The sequence below is a fragment of the Tasmannia lanceolata genome, unplaced genomic scaffold (assembly GCF_043159265.1).
Source record: "Tasmannia lanceolata isolate RefF3 unplaced genomic scaffold, GAP_Taslan_0.1 ptg000015l, whole genome shotgun sequence".
Taxonomy (NCBI): Eukaryota; Viridiplantae; Streptophyta; class Magnoliopsida; order Canellales; family Winteraceae; genus Tasmannia; species Tasmannia lanceolata.
In genome coordinates this window covers 34,077,164-34,103,206 of record NW_027518692.1, presented here as the reverse complement: position 1 = coordinate 34,103,206, position 26,043 = coordinate 34,077,164, and the positions used below count along the sequence as shown (strand labels likewise).

Below are 26,043 nucleotides of genomic sequence, written 5' to 3'. Positions count from 1 at the left end.
TACTGTTATCAACTTATTATTGATTGCCCACAGTTATGGGCACCAAGGTGGATGATGTATAGATCCACTACAGATGATTTTTTTTTTTTTTTTAATTTTTTGTCTTGTTTTTGTGTGTGCCAGAGTTATCAAAGAGAAGAAAAAGCCGCAGCTATGTTGGTGAAGAAGCAAAACAGTTACATGCTTTTGGATGCCGATGACGATGATGATGACATCGGTGGTGGTGATGTGGGCCAAGTTTCTCCAGTAGTTGTGGCTCCTCTATCAAAAAAAGTGGATTCCCGTCAAAAGCATTATAGGAAGAAGAGTGAAAATCAAGACAGTGAAGACGAAGAGGCATACTATTATATTATTATATTGATAGAATTTTCTTTTTGTTTCGTATGGTAAGCTGTCATGTCAGCACTTGTCTTAATTGCTGCTTACTATTTTTGACTGATTGCTATACTCCAGGTGATCACACACGGAGAAAAAGAACGGCGAGTTCGAAGGCGCATCTCTAGTGGAGATACAGATGAAGATGACCTAGAGGTATTCTCTTTTTTCTCTTTTTTTTTTCTTTTTTTTTAAGAAAGGACATGCATAAGAACACTTGCCGGTGCAATGACCTAAGGTACTTGTGTATACCATCTGTTCGTGGATTGATTTGGGAGTATCTTGTGGCTGTAATTTGCTGACAACAATGAGGAAAAAAATCATTTTTTATTGAATGCTTGATATAGGGACTTCTGACTATTGAGATAATTGGAAACCTGCTCATAATAATAACAAAATAATGCTACCCCTTTATGGGTAAAGTCAGCAGCCCATATAGTGCATGGCTATTGATGGAAGACTACATCAAGATCCTCACTGATTTCCGGGATTGGTGGTTGAAGTACGTATTTTGTGAAGTGAATTGCGTAGTGGTGGCTAACCCTTGCCCCTTCGTGAAATTGGTATCATATGGAAAGAGCATCCTCCTAACACCCTTCTCCTTTGCAGGCGGACTCAAGTCCAGCACGCTTAGTTTTGTTCGTGGTTTCTTTCTCATAGGAAAAAATAAAAATAAAAAATAATTTTTTTTTATCATGCACTATATAATTTTTTTTATCATCTCCCTCGCTTCGATTATCTCTTTGATGAAATGTTTGATTCGGTGGATCGGTTTTCTTGGTCCTTTCATCATGTTTGCTGCTCTGCGAATCATGTAGCGGACCGTTTTGCGAGAGAGGGTGTCTCAAATGAAGCCCTTGCTCTCTTTGATTCTCTTCCCCCATAGCACTCTCTTTTATTGTATTTTGTTTATTTTCTTTTGTTTATGCTTTGTACCTTATCCATCTCGGTCGTCTTTTTTTTTTTCAATAAAATTGGTTGCAATTTAAAACAAATAATTTTTTTATAATCCAGCAACTTTGTATTCAAAATAGGGATGTGCGGAATTCATGGAGTCACAACAATAAAATCTCTCTCTTTTCCTAGATATAATTGAAAGGAGTATTGATTTGACTGATGCTTCTTGGAATCATGAGAGAGATTTAAGAAGGATATTCAAGAAAGACAATTGAAGAGTACTATTTAATAACCCTAATAATCTAATAAACAATCTTTGAGGCTTAAAACCATATCTCTTGGTTGCTACTTCATGTGATCTGGTCATCATCTTAGCCGTTATATTTAGTTCTTTTATTAGACTATTTTTTTTTGAATGATCGCATTTATAATACTGAAAGGACCGAGATGGTTAAAATACAACGGAGAGGTACAACCGAAATACAATAGAGAAACAACAAAGAAAAAAGAGAAACTCAAGGGGGCAGATGGTCTAACAAAATTAGCTCAATACTATTCTCTCCCTGTCTAGCTAGACCATCCGCCACTTGATTAGCCGAACGACAAACATGATTGAAGGCTAGACAAGAAAAGCCTTCCCAATCAAGCATCTCATCAAAAAAGCTATCAAATCTCCATGGATGAGAGTTTGGATCTTGAAGCCATCTAATAACGTTCATGGAATCTCATTTCAACCATCACATTAGATACACGATCTCTAGCTAATAGTTTTATTCCTTGATGGACTGCACGAACCTCCGCCTCCATTGCATCGGCTACCCTAATAGGACTGGCAAAAGCCCAAATCGTCTCTCCCAATTTATTTTGCAATACCCCTCCAATACCTGTCAGCCCCGGATTGCCTAGGCTCGACCCATCAAAATTTAGTTTGAAGAAACCTTGAGCCGGTGGAGCCCACTCTTGAATTACTTTTTGCTTAATTTCCATACTAGAGCATACCTCTCTCCATCCTTCTCATAAATTAAAAGTTGGGATGAATCTAAGAGATGGGAGAGGTTTCCCCCAAGATATCACCAAAGCTAACATTTTAGAAAAAAGAAAAGCAGAACATTTAGAAAAAAGAAAAGCATAACATTTTGCCCTCCTCATAAATACTCTCGCATTCCTTTCCTTCCATAAAACCCAAATGGTTTTTGACCTCCTCTTTCATTAGACTGCTGGACATGTGTTATTTTCTTTTATAGAATTTTATTTGGATTAATAGTATTTTATTGGGGACATCTACATCAGCCTATGAGCCACCTAACACGTTTTCCACGGCTCACTTATCCTTTTAAAACCCATCTTTTATAACATTTTAGTCTTGGTCCACTTATTTCTTACTTTCTATTAGCTAACCCATACAATCGTATTTAAAACCCCTTTAATGCACTTCCATCTAACCTATTGGTCAAATATAGGGTCTCACCACTTAAATAACACAACCTCTTCATATAAATACCCTAAACACCTACTTAAAAAAAGGGCTCACTTTAAAAAACGTGAATAAACTCCATCGCATCTCTTCTCTCTCACCCCCTCTAATACACTTTCTCTTTCATTTAACCTATTGTTCTCTTTCCCATCTTTGTTATGTCTTTTGATTATTATATTTGTTGGGTAATAGGAAAAAAATGTCCTTGGAGGCTTGCTAAACCTTTAGAGAGGAGATTTTAGACATTTGTATACCTTCAAGCTGCATCCAACATTTTGGATACATTTCAGGCATGCTTCTGCCTTCTTCAACTATAGGCGAATAATGATACCGACATGTTGGCTAGGAATGGGTACATAGGTCAGTTGTTATTTTGGATCTCATTTTCCATATGCTTTGCACTATGACCAACTTTATAATTACTTCTAACATATTTATCAATTGTTGATAATGACAAGAAAAACCGTATTATTGGATTTTGCTCACTTTTGGCCTCTTCTATTGCATCAGTTTTGTGCATATTTATATTTCTACAATTGTAGTCCTTTAGTTTATCACGGTAGAAGTCATCTCATTTGTTGAGAGAAGATTAGTTCACCAATTTTTAGTTCAGCTATTTCTACTCTCTCTTCTTATCTAGGTTTTGTTATGAACATTCTTTTTCATATCAGTTACTGTAAAGGCTCTATTCAGGGGCAGTTATTCCTTTCAATCTAAAAAATTTCCCGATTTCTCTCATGCAGTCAGAGGAGGCGAGAATACGTGATCAGGAAGAGCGGGAACAACTGGAGAGGAACATAAGAGAGAGAGATGCGGCTGGGACACGCAAGGTAACTCACATAGCATTAGAAAATACTGGGATAACAATTAGTTATCACCTCATTTTACCAAAATAACATCATTGGGCATTTAGGTTCTTAGAGAGGAGTATTTTAGTTATATTGAAATAAGTTGGAGCAAATAAAATATTTCCTCTTTCTCTTAACCGTCTCACTTGCATCTAAAACTTTCCTCAAAGCCACCCAATTTAACCAAAAACTTAACTTCTCTTTTCCTGAATCTCTTGCCTCCATTTTACGTCCTACTCTAGTAATTCCATTTTATGCTTTTATGTTTCTAATTCTTTTCCCTTTATACCTTCTTACTAATGGCAGTTTTTTTCCCATCACCATTATTTTACCTGCTTTTATTATCAGCTACACCAATGTTTTTTCTGAGCTTTCTTTAGCCTCTATGTCCTTGTTAAAGTATAAAAGATAAAATAACGCCTTCTCCAACAGCTTAAGCTTTTGGAGTAACTGGTTGTTTTCACATTGTATCAGAGCAAAGGTCCTGAGTTCAAACCTCCTTGATGTTAAAAATCCACATGCAATGGTCAACCAAAAAGTGGGGCCACATATGCCACGTGTAGGCCAACCCAAAGAAAGAGGGGCCACAGGTGAGGGGGAGTGTTAAAGTATAACCTTAAGCTTTTGGAGTAGCTGGTTGTTTTCACAGTCCTCACTCTTAATTGAAATCCAGAAAAGGTAATTTGGAAACCAAACTGCTAGCGACGAAAAGAAAATGAAAAATGCAGAATCTCATGGTTTTCATTAAGTGAAAGTTTTTCTCTTAAGTTCTTTATAGATTTGGAATTTTTCTACTGAAAGTGATTTTTTTTTCATGACTTTCCTATTAACAGAAAATGGAGTCAAAGTTGACACGTCATGAGGAAGGTACAATTCGTGGGACCAAGTTGAGCTGTTTTACCTGTTTTCTTTAATCTGTTTCAACATGATCTGTTGCTTAAAAAAAAAATCACTCAAAATGATCTGTTTGGTTGTGTTATAGAGGAGGCAGTTCGGAGGTCTAAAGCAATGGAGCAAGATGATACTTTGACTCTAAGGTATTTCTAATCCACTGCTTGGTTGTTTATTTACCATTATTTTTGCATTATGCTGGCCTATTGAGAGTTTTTTTTGTTTACCACTATTGTAAGGTTGGTCAAAATTTAAGAACATAAAATCAACATGGAAATTGTTATGCTGATTTTTGAGTGTAGAATGACCGAGTCCATGAAAACGCTTGCCTCATTGACGAGAAATCCGTAAAAAACTCTGAAACATGAAAAAAACCATGAATAAGTGTCTGTAGGCATATATTGCTTGGATTCAATGCTTAGATACAGTTTAGGTGTTTTGATTTGTGTAAGTGAAAATTCTATTGTATCAGTATAATATTTCACAATTTCGTTAAAAATGGAAAATGGAAAATGGAAAATGGAAAGATATTATGTGAAAGAAAAAAGACTTATAGATGCATAGGTGGAATAAGGTTAGGTTTGGTAAGAATGGAGAGTTATATCGATACTTAATTGGTTGCGAATTTGTCTTTCAGCCTTGAGGCTGCAAGTTCAGAGCCATTCTACCTGCCAAAATAATTAAAAGAAAAGGTCTAAAGAGAACCTAGGAAGTGATGGAAAGGGATACCTTAATTTTATTCTTTTCATACTTTGGATGGATAAAGATGACCTTAAGTGAATGGGGAGAGGGCTTTAGAAAGGCTTTTTGAATTGAAACTAATAAAATGATGCCAGCCACACTCGCGCGTGCACACACACAGACACACACACACACACACACACACACACACACACACACACACACAAATCAAGCAGAAACCTCTTTCAGTTTTCTGCATAGCTTGTTGAATTTGTGAGAAAACTCTTGTTGTCTGCTTGGCTTTTTTTTTTTCCCTCAAGAAAACTTTAAGGACACTATTCAGAAAAAGAAGAAGAAGAAGACTATAAGGACAAGTCTTTTTTCGACAGCACCTGTTTTTTCTTTTGCTTATGCCCTGTTCCTGGTTGAAGTGATTAACTTACCCAATTATAAAAAATTTATATATTGGGATTTTTTTAATAAATTAGAGTTATTGGTACAGAAAGGTGTCACGACAGGAGTATTTGAAGAAAAGGGAGCAGAAGAAGTTGGATGAGTTGAGGTATGCCGACAACAATTCTTATTTCTCATGTTAAATCTTCTCTAGAATTTAATTGCTGATCTATTTGTAGTTATTTTCTATTGATGAAAATCACAATACTTATACTGCACATTTGATATTTTTAATTTCCCATTTTCCATTTCTTGCTTCCTTCTATGTGTTGTCAATCTTAGGGATGATATAGAGGATGAGCAGTATCTCTTCGATGGTGTTACGCTGACAGAGGCGGAAATTCGTGAAATGAGGTAATTAGTTTATGTATTATTTTTTTTTTTTCAAATTTTAAGAGTTTATGGATTAATTGTGCAATTCAAAAAAAATTTATGGATTAATTGTTCTTACATTTTCAAATTTTCAAATAGGTAATAGTGATTCTCATTCTCCTGTGCACATTATAGTAGTCAAAACTTTCTGTTCAGTTTTGTTCTGGTCTATCTGTTTGTCTTCAGCCTTTTATTTCTCTATATTTCTGGATATTCTTCTTTGTATTTTGATGCCAATGTTGCAAATATAGATATGACCAAGTGCCAATGATCCTACAATAGTATTTCACTTGAGGTTTGGATTTCTATAGTTACCGTGTTATTTCTTCTAGGTTTAATAACCAAGCTACAAGATACAGCTCTGGATGCCGTTAAACAGTCCTCAAATTCAAACCTTTTCAACAACGCTCTGTCAGATTTAATCATATAATTAAAGGTCAGTTTAATGCAAATTATTTATATCGATGTGTTCCTTCTGAACTATGTCACAAATATCTCCGATATTTCTATGATTGTGGACACGGACACGAATGTCGTGTGTCGACGCGGACACGTGAACACGGCAAACTCTCAAAATTTAGGAACGAGGACACGGCTAAAATAGAAAGTACATAATCATGATTTGTGGACACGGATTCATGTGCCGAGTTCCATACGGATACAGGGTATTTAACATGACAACCCCTAAAAATCTAGAAATAGTGTCACTCATAAACGTACATACATATATAAGTTGCTGACACTTTTAGCAATACATTTTTGAGTGTCTAAAGGAGTGTCGACATGTGAGTTCACGGGTGTCATGCGGACACGACACGACACGTGTGTCGGCTAATTCATAGCGATATTTTCAAAATATCTCGTTTTTATTGCGACATTTTGATAAAAAAACATAATCCCGAGGTTTTAAACATTTTCAAAAAAAATCCCGAGGTTTTAAACATATAGCGATATTTTCCTTTTTATTAGAAAATATCGCGATAATATCCCGATATTTTTACGATATATTTATTTATATATATATATATATATTTAAATAATTTTATTTTTGTTGTTTTTCTCGATATAAACACGAAAAAATAAAAAAAATTAATATATCCCAAGATTTTCCCTTGCCGAGAAATTCCCGAGAACAATATTTGTGACATAGATGCAAACCCTTTATATCAATGCGTTCCTTCTGAATACTTCAAAATATTTTCTCTATACACATTACCACTGTAGGATAAATTTGAGATCATTCGTAGACAACATGATATATATCTGCTATTATATATTATTCATGCTTCATTAACCATGGATATAGAAGCATTCAACTGAATTTTTTTCTTATTTTTTGAAATGTATGCAATTACTTATTTATGCTCGCACCAGTTTTTGTTTTCGTTTTTAATCCCACTAGGTTAAAAAACAAGAGTCTAAGTTAGGCATGTTAAGAGAAAGTAATACCCTTGGGAAACAAAACATTGACTTTGTCACTCAGCTGTTTTCCACGTCAAAAAGTATTTGTTATATGAAATGTGGCACACCAAGGTAGTGTTGTCATTAAGGCTAGTTTTCAGTGCAAGGTGATGCTATATATCATTTACCAGTTTTCAGTTTTAGGTGTTATTTTTAGACAGCGTCTTAGGCCTAAATGAGCGACACATGGACAGTTTTTCCAATTTTTATAATTTTAGAAGTAATTTTTTGGGGTGGTTTGCGTCATGCATAGACATGTTGTGACCTTTTGCATTGCATGGTGAAATATAGCTTATAATGAAATCCGGTAATAAAAAAAGCTATTATTTTATTATTTCCGAAATTTTGGAAATAATAAAATATTGTTTTAAAAAAATTCAATTTCTTGAAATTTCGGCTGAAATTTGGGAAATCCAAAATTTCGGATTTTGTGAAACCGAAATCCAAAATTTCGGACCAAAATTTCAGATTTCGGTCGAAATTTAAAACCATGCTTAATTCACACCATGGTGCAGGGTATATGAACATTGACTACGAGGAGCCAGTTTTGTAAATAATTCGTATTATAATCTATGTAACCTGGACATGGATAGGTGTCTTTCTGTCAGATACATCATACATGATCACGCTTAAATCTATCGTTACAGAATCTATGTTTATTCAATACGAAAAGCTCACATATAAATGGAAATCTCTAATATTAATATGCCTATACTATCAACATATCCATTTACAATTGTGAAAACTGAGTGTCCTTATTATGTATATTATAAAAGTCTTTCAAGATTCTTCTTCTTCTTCTTCTTCCTTTCCTTTTCTAGTTTTCTTTTTGCCTTTTCCTGTATTTGAAAATCTTACTTTCCAGTGCCTTGTGATCTATGCCTATGCATTCCTTAGCCTTATCATTATGTTCCTCATTTTTATTTCTTGCTTTTCAACTCACTGATAAGACATATGGAAAAGGGAGTGCCAACTGCCAAAGTGGTCATTCATTTTAAAGGATTGCCTCTATGCTACCTAAACACAGCATGGATATGCCACCAATACAGCATCCATAGTTTTTTTACACCTAACATATGCAATAAGACAATTACAAGTCACTCATTTTGAAGTAATGGGGCATTTCTCCTATGCTTTGGTTGATGTGTCTCCGAACTGGTAAATGACTTCTTTTCAAGCTTGTAAATGAACTACTAATGCTTATCCTCGAACAAAAATATATTAAATACCTTTCTCAGTTACTAAGCTAAGATATAGTGTAGGAAAAAAAACTTATTGGTGGCAGTATAGCATTGACTTCATGGAGTTTGGCAGGTGAAAAAAAATAAAAAAATCCATGGAATCTGATACCTGCATAGAAAAATGCTATAACTGTCCTTTTTGGGTACCATGTGGATGTTGGGTCTTTTTTTTCTTTCTGAAGCAAAGTCTTTGACAGGTGTGGCATGGAATTTTATTTGCAGGTACAAGAGAGAAATCTTTGAGCTTGCAAAGAAGCGGTCAGAAGATGTGGATAATATTAGTGAGGTAAATTTTTGTTTCTTGTTTCTTACAAAGGTGTATACTGGTTTGATCATACAGTGACTTCCAATCAATTGTTGGTTTGGAGTAAATACTTTAAGGCTGGAACCTATACCGTTTTATAAAACTCAAGAGTTTTTTCTCCCAGATTTAATGGTTATTCAATTTTTGGCTGTACTGTAGAACAGTGTGTAAAAAAGTGTGCAGATTTCTTTCTTGGTTATAATTGTCTATTTGGCTATCAATCAATGTTTTAAAGGAAACTTTTCTCATTCTTGTGCCTAAAATTTCTTGATCCATTGATGGGCTTACTGTCATATTGAATATTTTCTGAAGTGCAGTACAGGATGCCTGAGGCATATGATCAAGATGGGGGCGTAAATCAGGAGAAGAGATTTGCGGCAGCTGTCCAGCGGTACAGGTCAGTTTGCATCTGTGCACTCAAATAACATCATAGGGTTTCTCCCGAGTCCCAACCTATGTCACAAATATCTCTGATATTTTCAAAATATAGTGATTTATAGTGCTATTTTGATAAAACGACAAAATCCCATAATAATCCCGAGAATTTAAAAAAATATTGCGATATTTTCATTTATCGTGATAATATCACATTATTTTTCCGATATTTTTACAAAAAATTTTATTTTATAATTTTTTAAAATTCGTATATCTTTACATACAACTCAACTCAACTCAACTAAGCCTTTGTCCCAGACTAGTTGGGGTTGGCTAATGAATGCTTTAGAATTTTTTCATGAAGAAGTTGAAAGGATCTACCCGGCTCAAAATTGACTAAGTCTACTCCTGACACTAGTTGGGTTCGTCTACATGGATCATTTTCTTCCATTCTATCCTATCCAAGGTCATGTTCTCTGTTATGTTCCTAGCCCTCAAGTCTTTCCTCACTGTTTCTACCCAAGTTGTTTTCGGTCTGCCCCTACCTCTTTTTACTCCATCAACTTGGCACGAGTCACTTCTTCTTACTGAAGCATCCAAAAGGCCTACGTTGGATATGCCCAAACCATCTTAAGCAGTGCTCTCTCATCTTCTCCTCAATTGGTGCCACACCCACCTTTTTACGGATGTCTTCATTTTTAATTCGATTTAACCTTGTGTGGCCGCACATCCATCTAAGCATTTGCATCTCCGCTACACTCATCTTATGCACATGCTGCTTCTTGGTGGCCCAATATTCTGAGCCGTACAACATGGCTGGCCTCACAGCTGTCTTATAAAACTTTCCCACTTGGTAGGTATTTTTACATATTATTAAATAATTTTAGTTTATCATTTTTCCCAATAGAAACCCAAAAAAAATAAATAAATTAATATATCCTGAGATTTTCCCTTGCCGAGAAATTCCTGAGTACGATATTTGTGACATAGCTCCCAACATGGCAGATGGAGATATGATATTCATGTCGAAAATATAAACCCAAAAAAATAAAATAGATTAATATATCCTGAGATTTTCCCTTGCCGAGAAATTCCTCAGTACAATATTTGTGACATAGCTCCCAACATGGCAGATGGAGATATGATATTCATGTTGAAAATACCTACTGATTTGTACTACGGCATGTTTTTAAGCTGTTTCTGTTGACCAGGGACCTGGGCACTGGAGATAAGATGAACCCATTTGCTGAACAGGAGGCATGGGAAGAGCATCAGATCGGTAACATTGTATTTTCAATACATTGTCATATTGTTAATTCCTAATTCTAATAAAATCATTTTGGCAACATATGCAACTATTAAAACATTGTGACATAAAAAGAAAACAATTATTGAGTTCTGTCACTGCATGTTTTGTATCATGGGATTCAAAGTCTCTTTATTTTTTGTTATAATTCTAAATTAATTTCTTACAGGAAAGGCAACCCTTAAGTTCGGCTCAAAAGATAAAAAGAAAATATCAGAAGATTATCAGTAAGCTGCCACTATTTGTAAGCATAAATATATGCATGTATATGTTCTTATATCTCATTTTTCTTACTGTCTTTATGTTAGGTTTGTTTTTGAGGATCAGATTGAGTTCATAAAGGACACTGTGATGCGTGGTGAGGTGTGTCTACGAAAACTGCCACCAACTACCCGTGTCATCATTTACCATATGTGAAATTTTTTGTCTGCTTTCTACTGAAAAGTTGTCACATTTGTGATTATTTTTTCTCCTTAATAGAATGTAAAAGGATTGCTCACTGAGACGGCTACGGATTTGAGTGCAAAGTCAATGTTGCAGAACCTTCAGGTTTGATTTTTCTTAACTGTTGTTCTTGTCCTTTTCATTTGGGCTTTAACAATTTTTTTTACTTTAGTGTTACTTATTACTCACATCAGTTTGCATTAGTCAAATTTAAACATCATATTTAAATCTTTTTATGTCATCTTGTGATTATGAAGCTTCTTTTCTTGTGATTACTTTAGTGTTTTTTTGAGAAAGCTAACAATTTTACCCCAATTCAAAAAAAAAAAAAACAAAAAAAACAAAAACAAAAACAAAAAACTTACAATTTTATCCAGCAAGAGAAAAGAGAAAACAAATTACAAATGGGGCAGAGATTTCCGCTCAAGATTCGTCTTTTTTGACACCTGCCTTGGCTACGTTGGCCTCCTAAACACATGAATAAAAGAAAATTCCTTCTCTAGAATGGTTAACAACTTCATTGTAAGAAAAACGCCGTTTTTTTTTTGAAAAATGCTCGTTTTATTCTGTTGATGATAAAACGGCGTTTTAAACTGGCCCGCCATTTAAAACGGCAATTTTTTTTAGAAAACATATAAAACGCGTATAGACGTTTTCTTCTTGTTGGTTTTTTTTCCCACTTTTCCCCCTTTTTTCCAAGTTTACCCTTTTCCCCTTTCTTCAAAGTTTTTGCTTTGTATTTAATCCTTTCTTACATTTTTAATGTTTTGGAAAACAAAGAACGAAGAGAAGAGGGTTTCTAGGGTTGAAGAGATCGAATGGGATGAGAGGAGTTCTTTGATTTTCGTTTAGGGTTTGTACAATAGAAGAGGGTTTGAGTCGAAGGGGAGGTCTGTATTTTTTTCTCGTTTTTGACAGTCTCACAGACGAGTTTTCGATTAGGGTTGGGGAAATAAGAAGGGAACAGGGAAGACAGAAGAGGAGGAGGAGACCGGAGCTTCCCATTTCCAGCCACCACCTCCGCTACCACTCCAACCAGTTCTGGCGGCTTTAACTTCCGGCCACAATCTTCATCACCGCCGGCTATCGCCACCATAAACCCCCTTTCATCTTCATCCATCACCACCACCTCTTCTCCATTATCTCAGCCACTTCCACCTCTACCATCAAACCCTCAAGAAACAAAAAAAAATTAAGAAGAAAAATAGAGGAGAAAGATAGAGATCTAGATATTTCTTTTTTACGGTTTGCCAAAAAAACTGAACAGAGAATAGGAAGAAGAAGAGAGGCCATACTCTACCTTCTGGAGTCACGGACACACCCGTTTTTTTGAATCCGTTTTTTTTAAAACCAAAACGTATTAAACTCGTTTTTTTCATCCAACGTATTTTTGGCATTTTCGTTTATTTGACCGTTTTTTGACTACGTTTTTTAATCCAAAACCGTATTAAACCGGAATTTTCCCGTCCCTTTTTTTGCCGCATCACATTTTGCTAACTATGTGATAAACATTCTTTATTGTTTGGCGTATTCTTCATAATTTGTTTATTCTTTACTAAATTGTGAATGATGCTAATGCAACTTCTATTTTTTTTTTAATTTGCAATTACAAAACCAGCTAACCATTAAAAAAACAAAAAAAAAAAACAAAACCAGCTTGTGTTATTGGATTTGTGTAGCATTATTAGATATCTTACCTCTTCAATTTCTCCTTTATTTGTACAGGATGAGAGAAAAACTCTGCCTATCTATCCATTTCGGGACGAACTGATCCAGGCTCTTAATCATCATCAGGTCTGAAGTTGTTATATCGTATCCTGGGTTACCCATTTTGATCAATATATGATTTCTTTGGCTCCAAATCAAAATGATATTTGTTGAATGTTTACTTGGTCGCCATGAATGGAATCTTTCTTCACTTATTTAGCAGATCATGTTCTTTCAGTTTCCATGCCAGCTTGAAATCAATCGACAAAGTAGTTTTTCGTGTTACATGGAAATGTTATTGTTTTATGATTGGAGCTCAAAAACAGATAGGATTACATCTTTGCTCTATATGAAAAAAATTATTTCATATCTATGCATTTTGAAATTTTTTATGTATTTTGATTCTATGGGCATATGCATTTTTTCTCCCTCTTTGTCTTTCCTCTTGCGTTCATTATCTTTTCCTTCTATTTCACATTAATACCGGATTTCTTTCTTTTTCTATCCTTTTCTTTTTTGAGGTATATATTGTATCATGATCCCTTTCAAAATTTGTATCATAATCTCTAGCCTATAGAATTATTACGTGTGATACTCCTAATTGTTAAAAAATCCACATTTGAGTAATTTATGGTTCTGAAGCAATCTCTTATGTTTTATGGCTTTTTCTAACCTTGATCTTTGCATATCATCCTTTTTCCTTTATAGGTTATTGTTATCGTTGGAGAGACTGGCTCTGGAAAGACTACTCAGATACCCCAATATCTTCACGAAGCTGGTTACACAAAACGTGGGAAGGTATTTTTAAGCACCATTTGTTGCAATTTATATGGAGTAAACAAAATGCCTGTTGTATTAGTTTTCATTGTTCATTTTCGTTTTGTCCTAGGTTAGACTTACTGATAAAAAAGTTTTGTTTATTAAAAAGATGAGTTTTCTTTATCGGAAAAGTGTTGCTACTCGGTCTTGTAGCTAAGCTTATCTACTCGGTCGGGTTAAATACAGTGGGGGCTCACATTGTTTGGGTGATCCAAACCATTCATTTGAAAGCCCCTTACCTAGATAGGGTGTCCACAAAAAATCAGATCCATTGGATCATCCTAACCCATCCAACAGTGGAGGGAAAAATGGGAAAAAATGGACAGACACAGTTTGTCCACAAATCTGCCCATTTTCCCCTCCATTGTTGGATGGGTTAGAATCATCCTATGGGTCTGATTTTTTGTGGACACCTTATCTAGGTAAGGGGCTTTCAAATGAATGGTTTGGATCACCCAAACAATGTGGGCCCCCACTGTATTTAACCCGACCGAGTAGATAAGCTTAGCTACAGGACCGAGTAGCAACACTTTTCCCTTTCTTTATTTAAAATAGAAAATTACCAAAGAACATAATTGGGCAACAAAGGTCAATGGTACATATGAGGTTTAGGCGTTTAGCCACGACCGGATTTAGCCAACTTATCAGCTAGGTCACTGGAATGAACCTCACAGGCTTAAAATAGAAAATTACCAAAGAACATAATTGGGCAACAAAGGTCGATGGCAAATATGAGGTTTAGGCGTTTAGCCACGACCGAATTTAGCCAACTTTTCAGCTAGGTCACTGGCACTCCCTGGAATGAACCTCACAGGCCTCTACAGTCCTGTGTCATTTCCACGAGAACAAGCAATTACACTTGAAGAATCACTCTCTGCCGTAAGTTTTCTCTTCGTATGGCTAAAAAAGTGAGTAAGCTAAAATGTAAAGCTGCCACCTCGGTCTCAACAGAATCAACATGGATGATTGGCACTGAGAAGAACAAGATGTGACCGTTTCTATCCCGAAGAACTCCAACACCCGCTGGGTCAGGATTGCCAAGGAAGCAACCATTGACGTTCACATTGGTAGAGTTTAGTAGTGGAGAGTGACAATTTGTCTTGGATTCCATCGTAACCGCTCTACGCATCAAAACATTGTGCCAATATGAGAAAAATGTAGCTACACATACGTGTAGCTAACTTAGCTACACCAACGGTTTAAAATACAGTGGGCCCCACATTGTTTGGGTGATGCAAACCATTCATTTGATGGGCCCTCATATAGATAGGGTGTGCCCAAAAAATCAGCTCTATAGGATCATCCCAACCCTACGATTTGTGGAGGCAAAAATGGACGCGTAAAAACCTTCACAAATCTGTCCATTTTTGCCTCCACAGTTTGAAGGGTGGGGATGATCCTATGGAGCTGATTTTTTGGGCACACCCTATCAATGTGAGGGTCTATCAAATGAATGGTTTGGATCACCCAAACAATGTGGGCCCACTGTATTTTAAGCCGTTGGTGTACCTAAGTTAGCTACACGTATGTGTAGCTTCACTTAACTCTCTCTCTCTCTCTCTCTCTCTATATATATATATATATATATATATATATATATATATATATATGAGAAAAGTGTTTCTAGTCCGGCCGACTAGAGATCATTCTCTAGTCCGCCACCCAAAAACACATGGGTCCCACATATTTGGGTGATCTAAAGCATTCATTTGATAGGCCTCATCATAGATAGGATGTCCACAAAAATTCAGCTTCATAGGATCTTCTTAACCCTTCGATTTGTGGAGTTAAAAAATGGACAGATTTGTGGCGGTTTATAGCCGTCCATTTTAAGCTCCACAAATCATACGGTTGGGATGATCCTATGAAGCTAATTTCTTGTGGACACCGTCTCTATGTCAGGGCCCATCAAATGAATGCTTTGCATCACCCAAATATGTGGGACCCATGTGTTTTTGGGTGGCGGACTAGAGAACGATCTCTAGTCTGCCGGACTAGAAACACTTTTCTCACATATTTGGGTGATCTAAAGCATTCATTTGATAGGCCTCATCATAGATAGGATGTCCACAAAAATTCAGCTACATAGGATCTTCTTAACCCTTCGATTTGTGGAGTTAAAAAATGGACAGATTTGTGGCGGTTTATAGCCGTCCATTTTAAGCTCCACAAATCATACGGTTGGGATGATCCTATGAAGCTAATTTCTTGTGGACACCGTCTCTATGTCAGGGCCCATCAAATGAATGCTTTGCATCACCCAAATATGTGGGACCCATGTGTTTTTGGGTGGCGGACTAGAGAATGATCTCTAGTCGGCCAGACTAGAAACACTTTTCTCATATATATATATATTCACCCACTTTTAATCTCAACTGCTTATTATCATCTGATCCTTAGTCCTTCTCTAAAACCATAATGAGCTTCCTAACTACTTAATGCAGCACTAAATCTGAGATTAGAAACTAAAACAATCGAAACTCTACTTTTCACCACATTATGATAACTAATTCTGTCCTTGAATTTTCAGCTACATTTTTGAGCCTGAAGTGACTGAATCTTGCAGAATATATAAAAATAACTGTTTTAGGTACCAAAGCTGTCTTCTAAATGAGATATAAAATTATAAATTCCTTGGACTCAAACTGACACCATCTGAAGGGTTAATATGTCCTAAGTTCAGACTTGGTTCGGCCCAGATTTTCTATTGAATTTGTGCCTATGCATATTGTTAAAGTATAAAGAATAAATAACGCCTTCTCCAACAGCTTAAGCTTTTGGAGTAACTGGTTGTTTCACATGGTATCAGAGCAAAGGTCCTACGTTCAAACCTCCTTGATGTCAAAAAATAAAAAATAAAAAAATCCACATGCAATGGTCAACCCAAAAGTGGGGCCACATGTGCCACGTGTAGGCCAACCCAAAGAAAGAGGGGCCACACGTGAGGGGGCGTGTTAAGTATAAAAGAATAAATAACGCCTTCTCCAACAGCTTAAGCTTTTGGAGTAACTGCACGAATAGTAAATTAGTAACTTCTTTATTGCATTCACTAAAAAACAATTACTTATATTTAGTTCCAACATTTTAAAAACTCCAACTCGACAAAGAAGAACGTATGAGTTCATCAGCTGTGGAATCTCTTTCAATGGACGGCTGATAGCTGTTTCGTGATCCCGCTCCTATAGGTGGAAAGGATCGACCTGGCTGGTGAATTCATCCAATTCAATGAACAACTTGGTTGAATCTAACTAGTCAATTCAAAGGCCTTTAATAAAGACGAAAATACTTGAGGAAAGAAATCTCTCTCTCGGTTATCAAAACATAAATGTAATGTTTTCTTTAGGCTACTGATATTCGCACCACATTGTTCTGATTATTGCACTAACTCACCTTGTCTTTTATTATTTAACCTGCTGTCAAAGGTTATTACAATTCCCAAATAATTCATCAACTCTCAGTCTCTCTAAGCTGTAGAGAGTATAAGGTGGGGAGAAGAAGAGGTAGAGGAGATGGATAAGAACAACTCTCACCAACTCTGTATCTCTCAGCCACACGTGCCACCACTCTCTCACTCACTCACTCCGTTCAGGCACACTAAACCCTATCACAAATCCAATGGGACTATCTCCCTCTCCCTTCCTATGCCAAAAGCCAACTTCTAAGCTTAGGAGCATCAAAACAGAACCAAATAGAACTGTTTAGCTTCCAGTTTGAAAAACTTGCAGACTACTGCTGTTAAGTTCTGCGAGGAGCCAAAACTAAGTTGGCGAGCTTTTAAACATTTTAAAACTTTCTGATCAATAAAATTTATTCTGCCCATCTAAAGTCACACTCTTCTCACTTCGTGCGATTATTGTCAGGGATTGATTAGCCTGAGTTTTTTTTGCCCTTTTCCATCTTTCTACAGATTGGATGCACCCAGCCACGTCGTGTCGCAGCGATGAGTGTTGCTGCCAGAGTTTCGCAGGAGATGGGTGTTAAACTTGGCCATGAGGTATATTCCATGGCCTCTTTTTTTTTGGAATGGTATCCTTGCCCTCTAATTTCTTTTTTTTTTCTTGGCAAAGGCAGCTGCTTACGATGTCTTGATATTCGCTTAGAAAATGTTTATGCATCAAGCTGAAATATTTTTCATGCAGTTAATACCTAAATAGCACGCTATCTCTAATATTTGGTACTAACTTTTCCACTTGCAGGTTGGTTATTCTATTCGATTTGAAGATTGCACTTCAGAGAAAACTGTTCTAAAATATATGACGGATGGAATGTTGTTGCGGGAATTCCTCGGTGAACCAGATCTATCAAGCTACAGGTAAACAAGCACTCACATGAACCAGTGTGTTTCATCATTTCTTGCATCTTGCAGCCTGTTTTACTAAAAATATATATATATTTCAGTGTAGTGATGGTGGATGAGGCGCACGAGAGAACAGTTTCAACCGATATTTTATTTGGTTTAGTAAAGGCAAGAACTTTAAACTTTTATATTTGTCTCCGCTTTATTGTTTTTTTTAATATTGATAATATAAGATGATTTCCTTTATTGTTTTCTATGTTTTAGGACATTTCCCGATTCCGAACTGATCTGAAATTGCTTATTTCAAGTGCAACCCTTGATGCGGAAAAGTTCAGTAACTACTTTGACGCTGCTCCAATTTTTAGAATACCCGGGAGGCGATTTCCAGTTGAGATACATTATACAAAATCACCAGAAGCCGATTACTTGGATGCTGCGATTGTTAGTGTTCTTCAAATACATGTGACCCAACCTCCTGGTGATATTCTAGTCTTCCTAACTGGGCAGGAGGAGATAGAAACCGCAGACGAAATTCTGAAACACAGGACACGGGGCTTAGGAACAAAAATTGCAGAACTTATAATATGCCCAATATATGCTAACCTCCCAACCGAGCTCCAAGCCAAGATTTTTGAACCAACTCCAGAAGGGGCCCGCAAAGTTGTCTTGGCAACAAACATAGCTGAAACCTCATTGACAATCGATGGGATTAAATATGTCATTGACCCTGGATTCTGTAAGATGAAATCTTATAACCCACGATCGGGTATGGAGTCATTACTTATTACTCCCATATCCAAAGCGTCTGCAAATCAAAGGGCAGGTAGATCTGGACGAACGGGCCCTGGTAAATGCTTCCGTTTATATACTTTATTTAATTTTCAGAATGATATGGAGGATAACACTGTACCGGAGATACAGAGGACTAATCTTGCGAATGTCGTGCTTACACTTAAGAGCCTGGGTATTAATGACTTAGTGAGCTTTGATTTCATGGACCCACCACCAGCTGAGGCATTACTTAAAGCTGTTGAGATGCTCTATGCCCTTAGTGCACTGAATAAATTAGGGGAGCTGACTCTAGCGGGAAGAAAGATGGCAGAGTTTCCTCTTGATCCAATGCTTTCTAAGATGATAGTTGCTTCCGACAAGTACAAGTGCTCTGAAGAGATTATTTCAATTGCCGCAATGTTGTCTGTTGGGAATTCGATCTTTTACCGTCCAAAGGATAAACAAGTCCATGCTGACAATGCAAGGTTGAATTTTCACACTGGGAATGTTGGGGACCATATTGCATTGCTTAAGGTAGTTTTACTCGATCTCTAATTTTTTATGGTGCTACCTTTAATCCACCGATTTAATTACCGGTCGCTAAACCAGTCTAGTTTTTTTTTCTTCAGGTCTATAATTCTTGGAAAGAAACTAACTTCTCAACTCAATGGTGCTATGAGAATTATATTCAGGTAGGTTCTTATGTGTTTATTTCTCTTTCAATCGATCATATCACTTGCCAACCACTTCTATAGGTGTTTCTCTTTTATAATATCATGGAATTCAGGGTTTAAAAAATATAGGTGTTTCCATTCAATATATATATATATATATATATATATATGAGAGAACATTTCCTACACACTTGTGTAGGTAAGTTACCTACACACTACCTTAAAATACAGTGGGGGCCCACATTGTTTGGGTGATCCAAACAATTCATTTGAATGGTCCTCACATAGATAGGGTGTCCACAAAAAATCAGATCCATAGGATCATCCCAACCCTACGATTTGTGGAGGTAAAATGGACGTGTATAAACCTTCACAAATTAGTCCATTTTTGCCTCCATAGTTTGAATGGTTAGGATGATCCTATGGATCTGATTTTTTGTGGACACCCTATCTATGTGAGGATCGTTCAAATGAATGGTTTGGATCACCCAAACAATGTGGGCCCCCACTGTATTTTAAGGTAGTGTGTAGGTAACTTACCTACACAAGTGTGTAGGAAATGTTCTCTCTCTCTCTCTCTCTCTATATATATATATATATATATATATATATATCATGAAATACAGGGTGTAAAAACCAAATTCATCTGGGAGTTGGGATTTAATGAATTCCCATGTCCAACTTGACTGTGTGATCTTAACTCAGTTTGTTGTTATAGAATTCAATTGAGTTTTATGCCTTAAACACTGATGCTGTAAAGGTTTTTCTTGTTTTCTGTGGTATTTGTTATTACCCTCGGGAAGAAATGCCCTACAGCCTCGATCAACTCAAGATGGATGACTTGTTAATGCTCGATGAATTTTTTAGAACCTGGTGGAATGGAAATACTTACAGCTTATAAGCATCTTCTTCTTTTTTTCCTGGGCAATGCCAACCTGAATTTTATTCATAAATGAATTAAAACATTACAACAGAAAAACTCTCAGTGATGCCAAAGTTCAAAAGCGCCAATGGCTTTCAGAGAACAAATTCCAGCCTTTGTCCTCACTCTTGCTGCCATATTATCTCCTATTGTATCGCGCAAAGTCACCCCATTTATTAAAATTCATAACTGCTATAGAGAGACTATCACTTGTTATTAATCGACTCTCTCTACCCTGTCTTTTGCCAAAACATCCGCCATCTTATTTACAGATCTGTCTTTGTTTTGGAATGTCAGATTAAATCTATCACCCAAGTGTTTGTGATTTTAATATGTCAGGTTCGGAGTATGAAACGTGCCAGAGATATTAGAGACCAGTTGCAAGGTCTACTGGAGAGGGCTGAAATAGAGCTTTTATCAAATGAGAATGACTTGGAATTGATAAAGAAGGTTATAACATCCGGTATACTCTAATTCCATCCACACATTACAAATGACAATTTAGTTCAGATGTAATTGCTTGGAACAGCCCATGTGGGGGTTTCCTCTCAGCATCCATTTCATTATTGCAGGTTTTTTCCACCATTCTGCGAGGCTGCAAAAGAGTGGGGCCTATCAAACTGTCAAATTTCCACAAACCGTGCATATACATCCAAGTTCTGGCCTGGCACAGGTAAGCAAAAGACCCTAATAACAGCCTTGAAGATGTGAAATCATAAGTTACAAGATAAATTTGTGTCCTAAGGTTTAGATCTATTGAGTAAAAGCTCAAGTAGCAAATATCTCATATGTGTAACTGATTTTATAGTATGCTTAACTAATTTTCCCTGCCTTTCTCCCCTTTTTTCAGGTGCTCCCTAGATGGGTTATTTACCACGAGTTAGTTCTCACAACAAAGGAGTACATGAGACAGGTAAGTAGTGTTTTTTATGGAATTATTCATTTTGGTCTCTTGGCTTTTAGTGTCTGGAGCAAATTAAGAGTGAATTTGAATGCTATCCCTTCAAACTATTATTTTAAGGAGTGATATTTTCAATCCCTTCTCTCGATACGTACGCCCCTTCTATTTGTTCTAGACTTCACCTATTTGCTGTTCGCGGCTTGTTGGGAATTGTAATGGCCAATGAGGGCTGTATTTATCAAAACAAGGGTATAAATTGTACAAGTCAGTCTGCTCTGACTCATGTGAGTTATTGTAGCACTACCCTTTTTTTTCTATTTTGCTTTCGTGCTGTATGAAATGGAGTTTATGGCGGTTCCAAATTAGATACTCTGTGAGGCTCCCATTGGTGTGAACTGTAGACCTTGAGCATGAAATCATGGTCTGACCTTTGTATTGTGCTTGTTGCCATCTCCATTTCTGGCAATGAGTGAACTTCAGAGTCGAATTTCGTAAATCCATCAGAGTGTGAAACCAACCTCTGAAAAAAAAAACCACCTAAAACTTTAAGACTCTATAAGTAGCAATACCTAAAGCATCACAACATGTCACACCCCTAGTCTTTTTACGGAGATCCCTCCTCAAAGCAAATATTAGTCTTTTATTATACAAGCAAGATTAGCTAATGAATCTGCTGCTTATATACCTTCTCTGTATTGGTGGGAAATAGTAGGATTAACAAGCGTTAATGAAGAATCAATCTCTTGTCCATAATAAATAACAGACCAAGGAATGCTACCCTTACCTTGTGCAATATTGAACTCCCTGAATTCCCATAACCCTACAGTATCTTGGATCTTCTAATAGGGCTCTACATTCTGCTTGCGCCATTGAAAATTTTTACTTTGCTGAAAATTTGTTTTGAAAATGCAGATTACAGAACTAAAACCCGAGTGGTTGGTGGAGATCGCGCCGCACTACTACAAGTTGAAAGATGTCGAGGATCGTACGCACCTCTCTCTCTCTCTCTCTCTCTCTCTACGCACCTCTCTATCTCTATCTGTCTGTCTGTCTCTGTTATCTCTCACATGTCACTAAATTGTTTTTTGGCAGCTGGATCAAAGAAAATGCCTCGCGGTGAAGGACGTGCGACTATGGACTAACAATCTGGTTAACACATTGTGAGATTGGAAGAGGGGGGTGGAGATGATGAGGATGCTGATAGGAAGAAATTATAAATTTTTCTTTGTTTAATTGCACGAGAAAAGAAAAGGAAAAGGAAAAGAACTGAAAAGAATATTTTTCTCTTGTTTTTTTGAGTATTCTAATTCATCTTGTATAATTTTTGTAAGAAAATGTGAGTTTTGTTGAGGTCAGAGATACCAATGGCTAGGATTTTGTAAAAGTTGTATTGATACAAAGAAAAGGTTTTGAAAAATACAACGTAATTAAAGTAGTAGTTCTGTCCATTGCTTCCTGTTATTTGCTTTGTATTTCTGCAATTCATCAATAAAATAGTAATTGCTATTCTATTTAAAAAAAAAATGTAAAACATGATACAATTAATGAAAGTACCTTTATGCCTTGTTTGATGGTCGGTTTGGATCAGTCAAAGGTGGGACCCACATTGCCATAGTGGTGGGTGTGTCACGTTCTAGTGAATTATTCTTCTAAAACTTCTCTTAGGCCCTGTTTTGGATTGCAGGGGAAAAGTTTGGAAAGAAAATATTTCTTAAATTTCTGATTTTTTTTCACACACGAACAGCAATATGAAGCGTGGGTAAGTGTAATCTTTGCAGAATGTCCAATTCAAACCTGTTGAGATTATTACTAGTAACATTGGATTTAGGCGTACTTTGGATCCAATCTCTAGTTTTCTTATGATGGGGTTGGCATTGTTAACTTTGCCTTCCATCCTCCTCATAAATAAGTTGCCTGTATATTCTTCTTGCAGAGAGAGGCATGGGATGCATATGAAGTTAAGAATAAAACACGTTTGAAGGAAACATACACTGGATTAGGATTTGCATTTTAAAAGAGACAACAATGTGTTAGATTCGTCCAAATTCTCACACAAGGTTCCAAGCAAAGTTGGTATGTTACGAACCTAAATCGGTTCGTAACGGATTTGATCTTCTCAGAGGGAAGATCGGCCTCTTGACCCACTTCGAGGGAAGGGTCGTTCCTATCTATGCAAAAAAACAAATTTGGGGATAAATTTTTTCATTGAACAAAGAAAGGTTGCGTACAAGTTATTTATTAAGTAGTTGCTATTTAAGTGGTTATCATAAGAGGTTTAATGGTTTTTGGTTTTCTTGTCCTAGACATAGTACCTATATCATAGAGACTAGATACGCCGAGCTTGAAATGATGGCAACCTTAGTGGGAGTGCCTTGATCCCACCTCTTCCCATCCACCAATAATGAGTAATCAGTCGGCTCAGTGGCTTGACGCTATGAAAGAAGAGCTGCTCTCAATAGAAAGGAATCAAATTTGGAAAATCAGCGAGTCAATCTCACCATACAGAAATTTATTCTTAACATCAAGCTGAAAATATTTCCAACAATAGCGACCAATGAGATAACAACTCAAACGGAAGTCATCTTTGCACCGAGACTAAATGTTTCCTCATAATCCTTTTCATACTTTTGAGAGAACCCTCTAGCCACCAACCTTGTTTTGAATTTATCCACACTCTCATCTGCTTTTTGTTTCAATTTGTACACCCATTTACATGTAACCGGGTTCACATCCTTAGGCTTAGGAACAAGATCCCAAGTTTCATTTTTCACAAGTGAATTCTTCTCTTCATCCATGGCATCCTTCCATTCTCTTATCCCTTTTGCTCCATCAAAGCAAGAAGGCTCATTATCACAAATAGACCAGAAAAAAAAATAAGAATAAGTGCTCACCATGTTTTTATCCCGATACCATGCCGGCTTAACAATCTTTCTTTTTTATCTTCTAAGATGCGATGCACTACACTCATTTTCATTAGTTTCTTCATTTTGATCATCTTCTTGATCACGACATACAACATCGCTTCCCCTATTACCTTTTTCTCCCATCGGCAATGAAGAAGAAGACCCAAATTCTGTTGGAGCATTTGGTGTCACCGGCAAGTTCATTGTTTCTTGAGGCTCAAACTCAACAAGGATGTGCTCACCTACACCCATACCATTTGTGAAAACACCACCCAACCCATAATATGAAGAGACTTCATCAAACACATCTCTTGAAACAATAGACTTTTGAGTTGTAGGATCCATGCACTTTCAACCTTTCTTTCTTTCATCATACCCAATGAAAATACATTTCGTCGCATTGGCATCCAACTTTGTTCTCTTTTCATCCGGCACATTCACATAGCAAATTGAACAAAATACCTTGAAGTGCTTAAAACTAGGCTTCACCCCAGACATCAACTCATAAGGAGACTTCATATTAATCGGACTAAGAGGCACCCTATTAATCACATACGTTGCACATGCCATACCTTCCGCCCATAAGGCCTTAGGTAAATTTTTTGCACACAACCAAGTTTTACAAGTCTCCACAAGATGTCTAATCTTTCTTCTGCCATTCCATTTTGTTGAGCACATTTGAGATCCCTTTGTATACCATGACGACGACAAAATGTAGAAAATTCATCGGAAGTAAACTCCCCACCATTATCGGTTCTCAACCGCTTGATCTTCTTGTGAAGTACACCTTCAACGGCCTTCTTGAACTCTAGAAACTTAGAGAATGCATCGGATTTTTCCTTTATAAAATATACCCAAGGGAATCTAGTAAAATCATTGATAAATAACAACCTATAGCGGAAGCCGAAAAATGAAGGTGTCCTACAATGTCCCATTACATCACTATTGTTGTGGGCTAGTGGCTCAGCGCTCCCACTCGAAGGGCAAGTGTTGTTGGCCAGGGGCTCAGCCGAGGCCCCCGTGTACCCGCGATGGAGCTACTCTGTAAAGATATTGGTTGCGCCTTTCCCATCACCAATTGGTTTTGGGAGAGTTGGTAGCCCCATGATCTTACAAGTGGTATTAGAGTAGGTCGCGAGTTCGAGTATTTCCGGACGCGTCGTTGGGGGGATTGTTGTGGGCCAGTGTCTCAGCGATCGCCCTTGCTCGAATGGCAAGTGTTGTGGGCCAAGGGCTCATCCGAGGCCCCCGTGTACCTGTGATAGTGCTACTCTATAAAGATATTGGTTGTGCCTTTCTCCTCACCAATTGGTTTTGGGAGAGTTCGTAGCGCCATGATTCTACAACTATGGATAAGCTCCAATGGGGCCTTGCACCTTGAACGAGACTTTTCAAATGAAGACGATGTGCCTTACCATATCGACAACACTCACATACATTTCCACGACCAAAAGAATTCAAATTTATCCATACTAATATTACCCAATCTAGCATGCCAAATTGAAGCGCCAACATTTGTACTCATTTTATCAACATATAAGGTTGAAGCCGATAAAACAAATAAATCTTTAACTCTCTTACCGGTATAGACAACATCTGCCTTCCAGCTTAAAATATTCCGAAGAAATTTCACCTACTTAGGCTTGAAACAAAACATAATTTCTAACATCCATCGCATTTTCCACCGAGAAAAGATTCTTCTTCATGCCAGGAACATGGAATAGGATCCCCATTCGCTCCACCAATGGTAATGACCCATTTTTTCTCTATCGGATGTATGATGTTGTATCCCCATTCGGCCTTCATATTTTTGAAACTTTGAGAACTTGGATTCATCATCGGTAAGATGATGCCCACAACCGGAATCGGCAATCCAATCATCCTAAAAATTGATGGATGCCAAAGCACCCACCATAGTAGTTTCTGC

At 36.9% G+C, this 26,043-nt stretch overlaps 1 protein-coding gene across 5 annotated transcripts in view; it reads left to right on the top strand.

The window, feature by feature from the left end:
- The window catches only part of LOC143846760 (pre-mRNA-splicing factor ATP-dependent RNA helicase DEAH1-like), a 29,537-nt gene extending 6,815 nt beyond the window's left edge, over positions 1 to 22,722 (top strand). Inside the window, exons 4-28 of one of the 5 annotated variants that reach the window (XM_077355313.1) lie at positions 124 to 336; positions 454 to 531; positions 3,490 to 3,576; positions 4,428 to 4,461; positions 4,577 to 4,631; positions 5,669 to 5,728; positions 5,902 to 5,973; positions 8,916 to 8,979; positions 9,315 to 9,394; positions 10,584 to 10,651; positions 10,848 to 10,905; positions 10,987 to 11,041; positions 11,159 to 11,227; positions 12,848 to 12,916; positions 13,538 to 13,627; positions 17,556 to 17,642; positions 17,845 to 17,960; positions 18,047 to 18,113; positions 18,210 to 19,250; positions 19,346 to 19,408; positions 20,652 to 20,775; positions 20,885 to 20,985; positions 21,163 to 21,225; positions 22,126 to 22,198; positions 22,306 to 22,722. In XM_077355313.1, coding sequence (XP_077211428.1) covers positions 124 to 336; positions 454 to 531; positions 3,490 to 3,576; positions 4,428 to 4,461; positions 4,577 to 4,631; positions 5,669 to 5,728; positions 5,902 to 5,973; positions 8,916 to 8,979; positions 9,315 to 9,394; positions 10,584 to 10,651; positions 10,848 to 10,905; positions 10,987 to 11,041; positions 11,159 to 11,227; positions 12,848 to 12,916; positions 13,538 to 13,627; positions 17,556 to 17,642; positions 17,845 to 17,960; positions 18,047 to 18,113; positions 18,210 to 19,250; positions 19,346 to 19,408; positions 20,652 to 20,775; positions 20,885 to 20,985; positions 21,163 to 21,225; positions 22,126 to 22,198; positions 22,306 to 22,355 — 2,937 coding nt within the window. In that variant the 3' untranslated portion in view covers positions 22,356 to 22,722. Of the gene's footprint in view, positions 1 to 123; positions 337 to 453; positions 532 to 3,489; positions 3,577 to 4,099; positions 4,185 to 4,427; positions 4,462 to 4,576; positions 4,632 to 5,668; positions 5,729 to 5,901; positions 5,974 to 6,386; positions 6,428 to 8,890; positions 8,980 to 9,309; positions 9,395 to 10,583; positions 10,652 to 10,847; positions 10,906 to 10,986; positions 11,042 to 11,158; positions 11,228 to 12,847; positions 12,917 to 13,537; positions 13,628 to 17,555; positions 17,643 to 17,844; positions 17,961 to 18,046; positions 18,114 to 18,209; positions 19,251 to 19,345; positions 19,409 to 20,651; positions 20,776 to 20,884; positions 20,986 to 21,162; positions 21,226 to 22,125; positions 22,199 to 22,305 lie in introns of those variants that run through there. The other 4 variants (XM_077355314.1, XM_077355317.1, XM_077355315.1 and 1 more) reach the window with 4 other exon arrangements.
- The last annotated feature ends 3,321 nt before the right edge of the window (positions 22,723 to 26,043 follow it).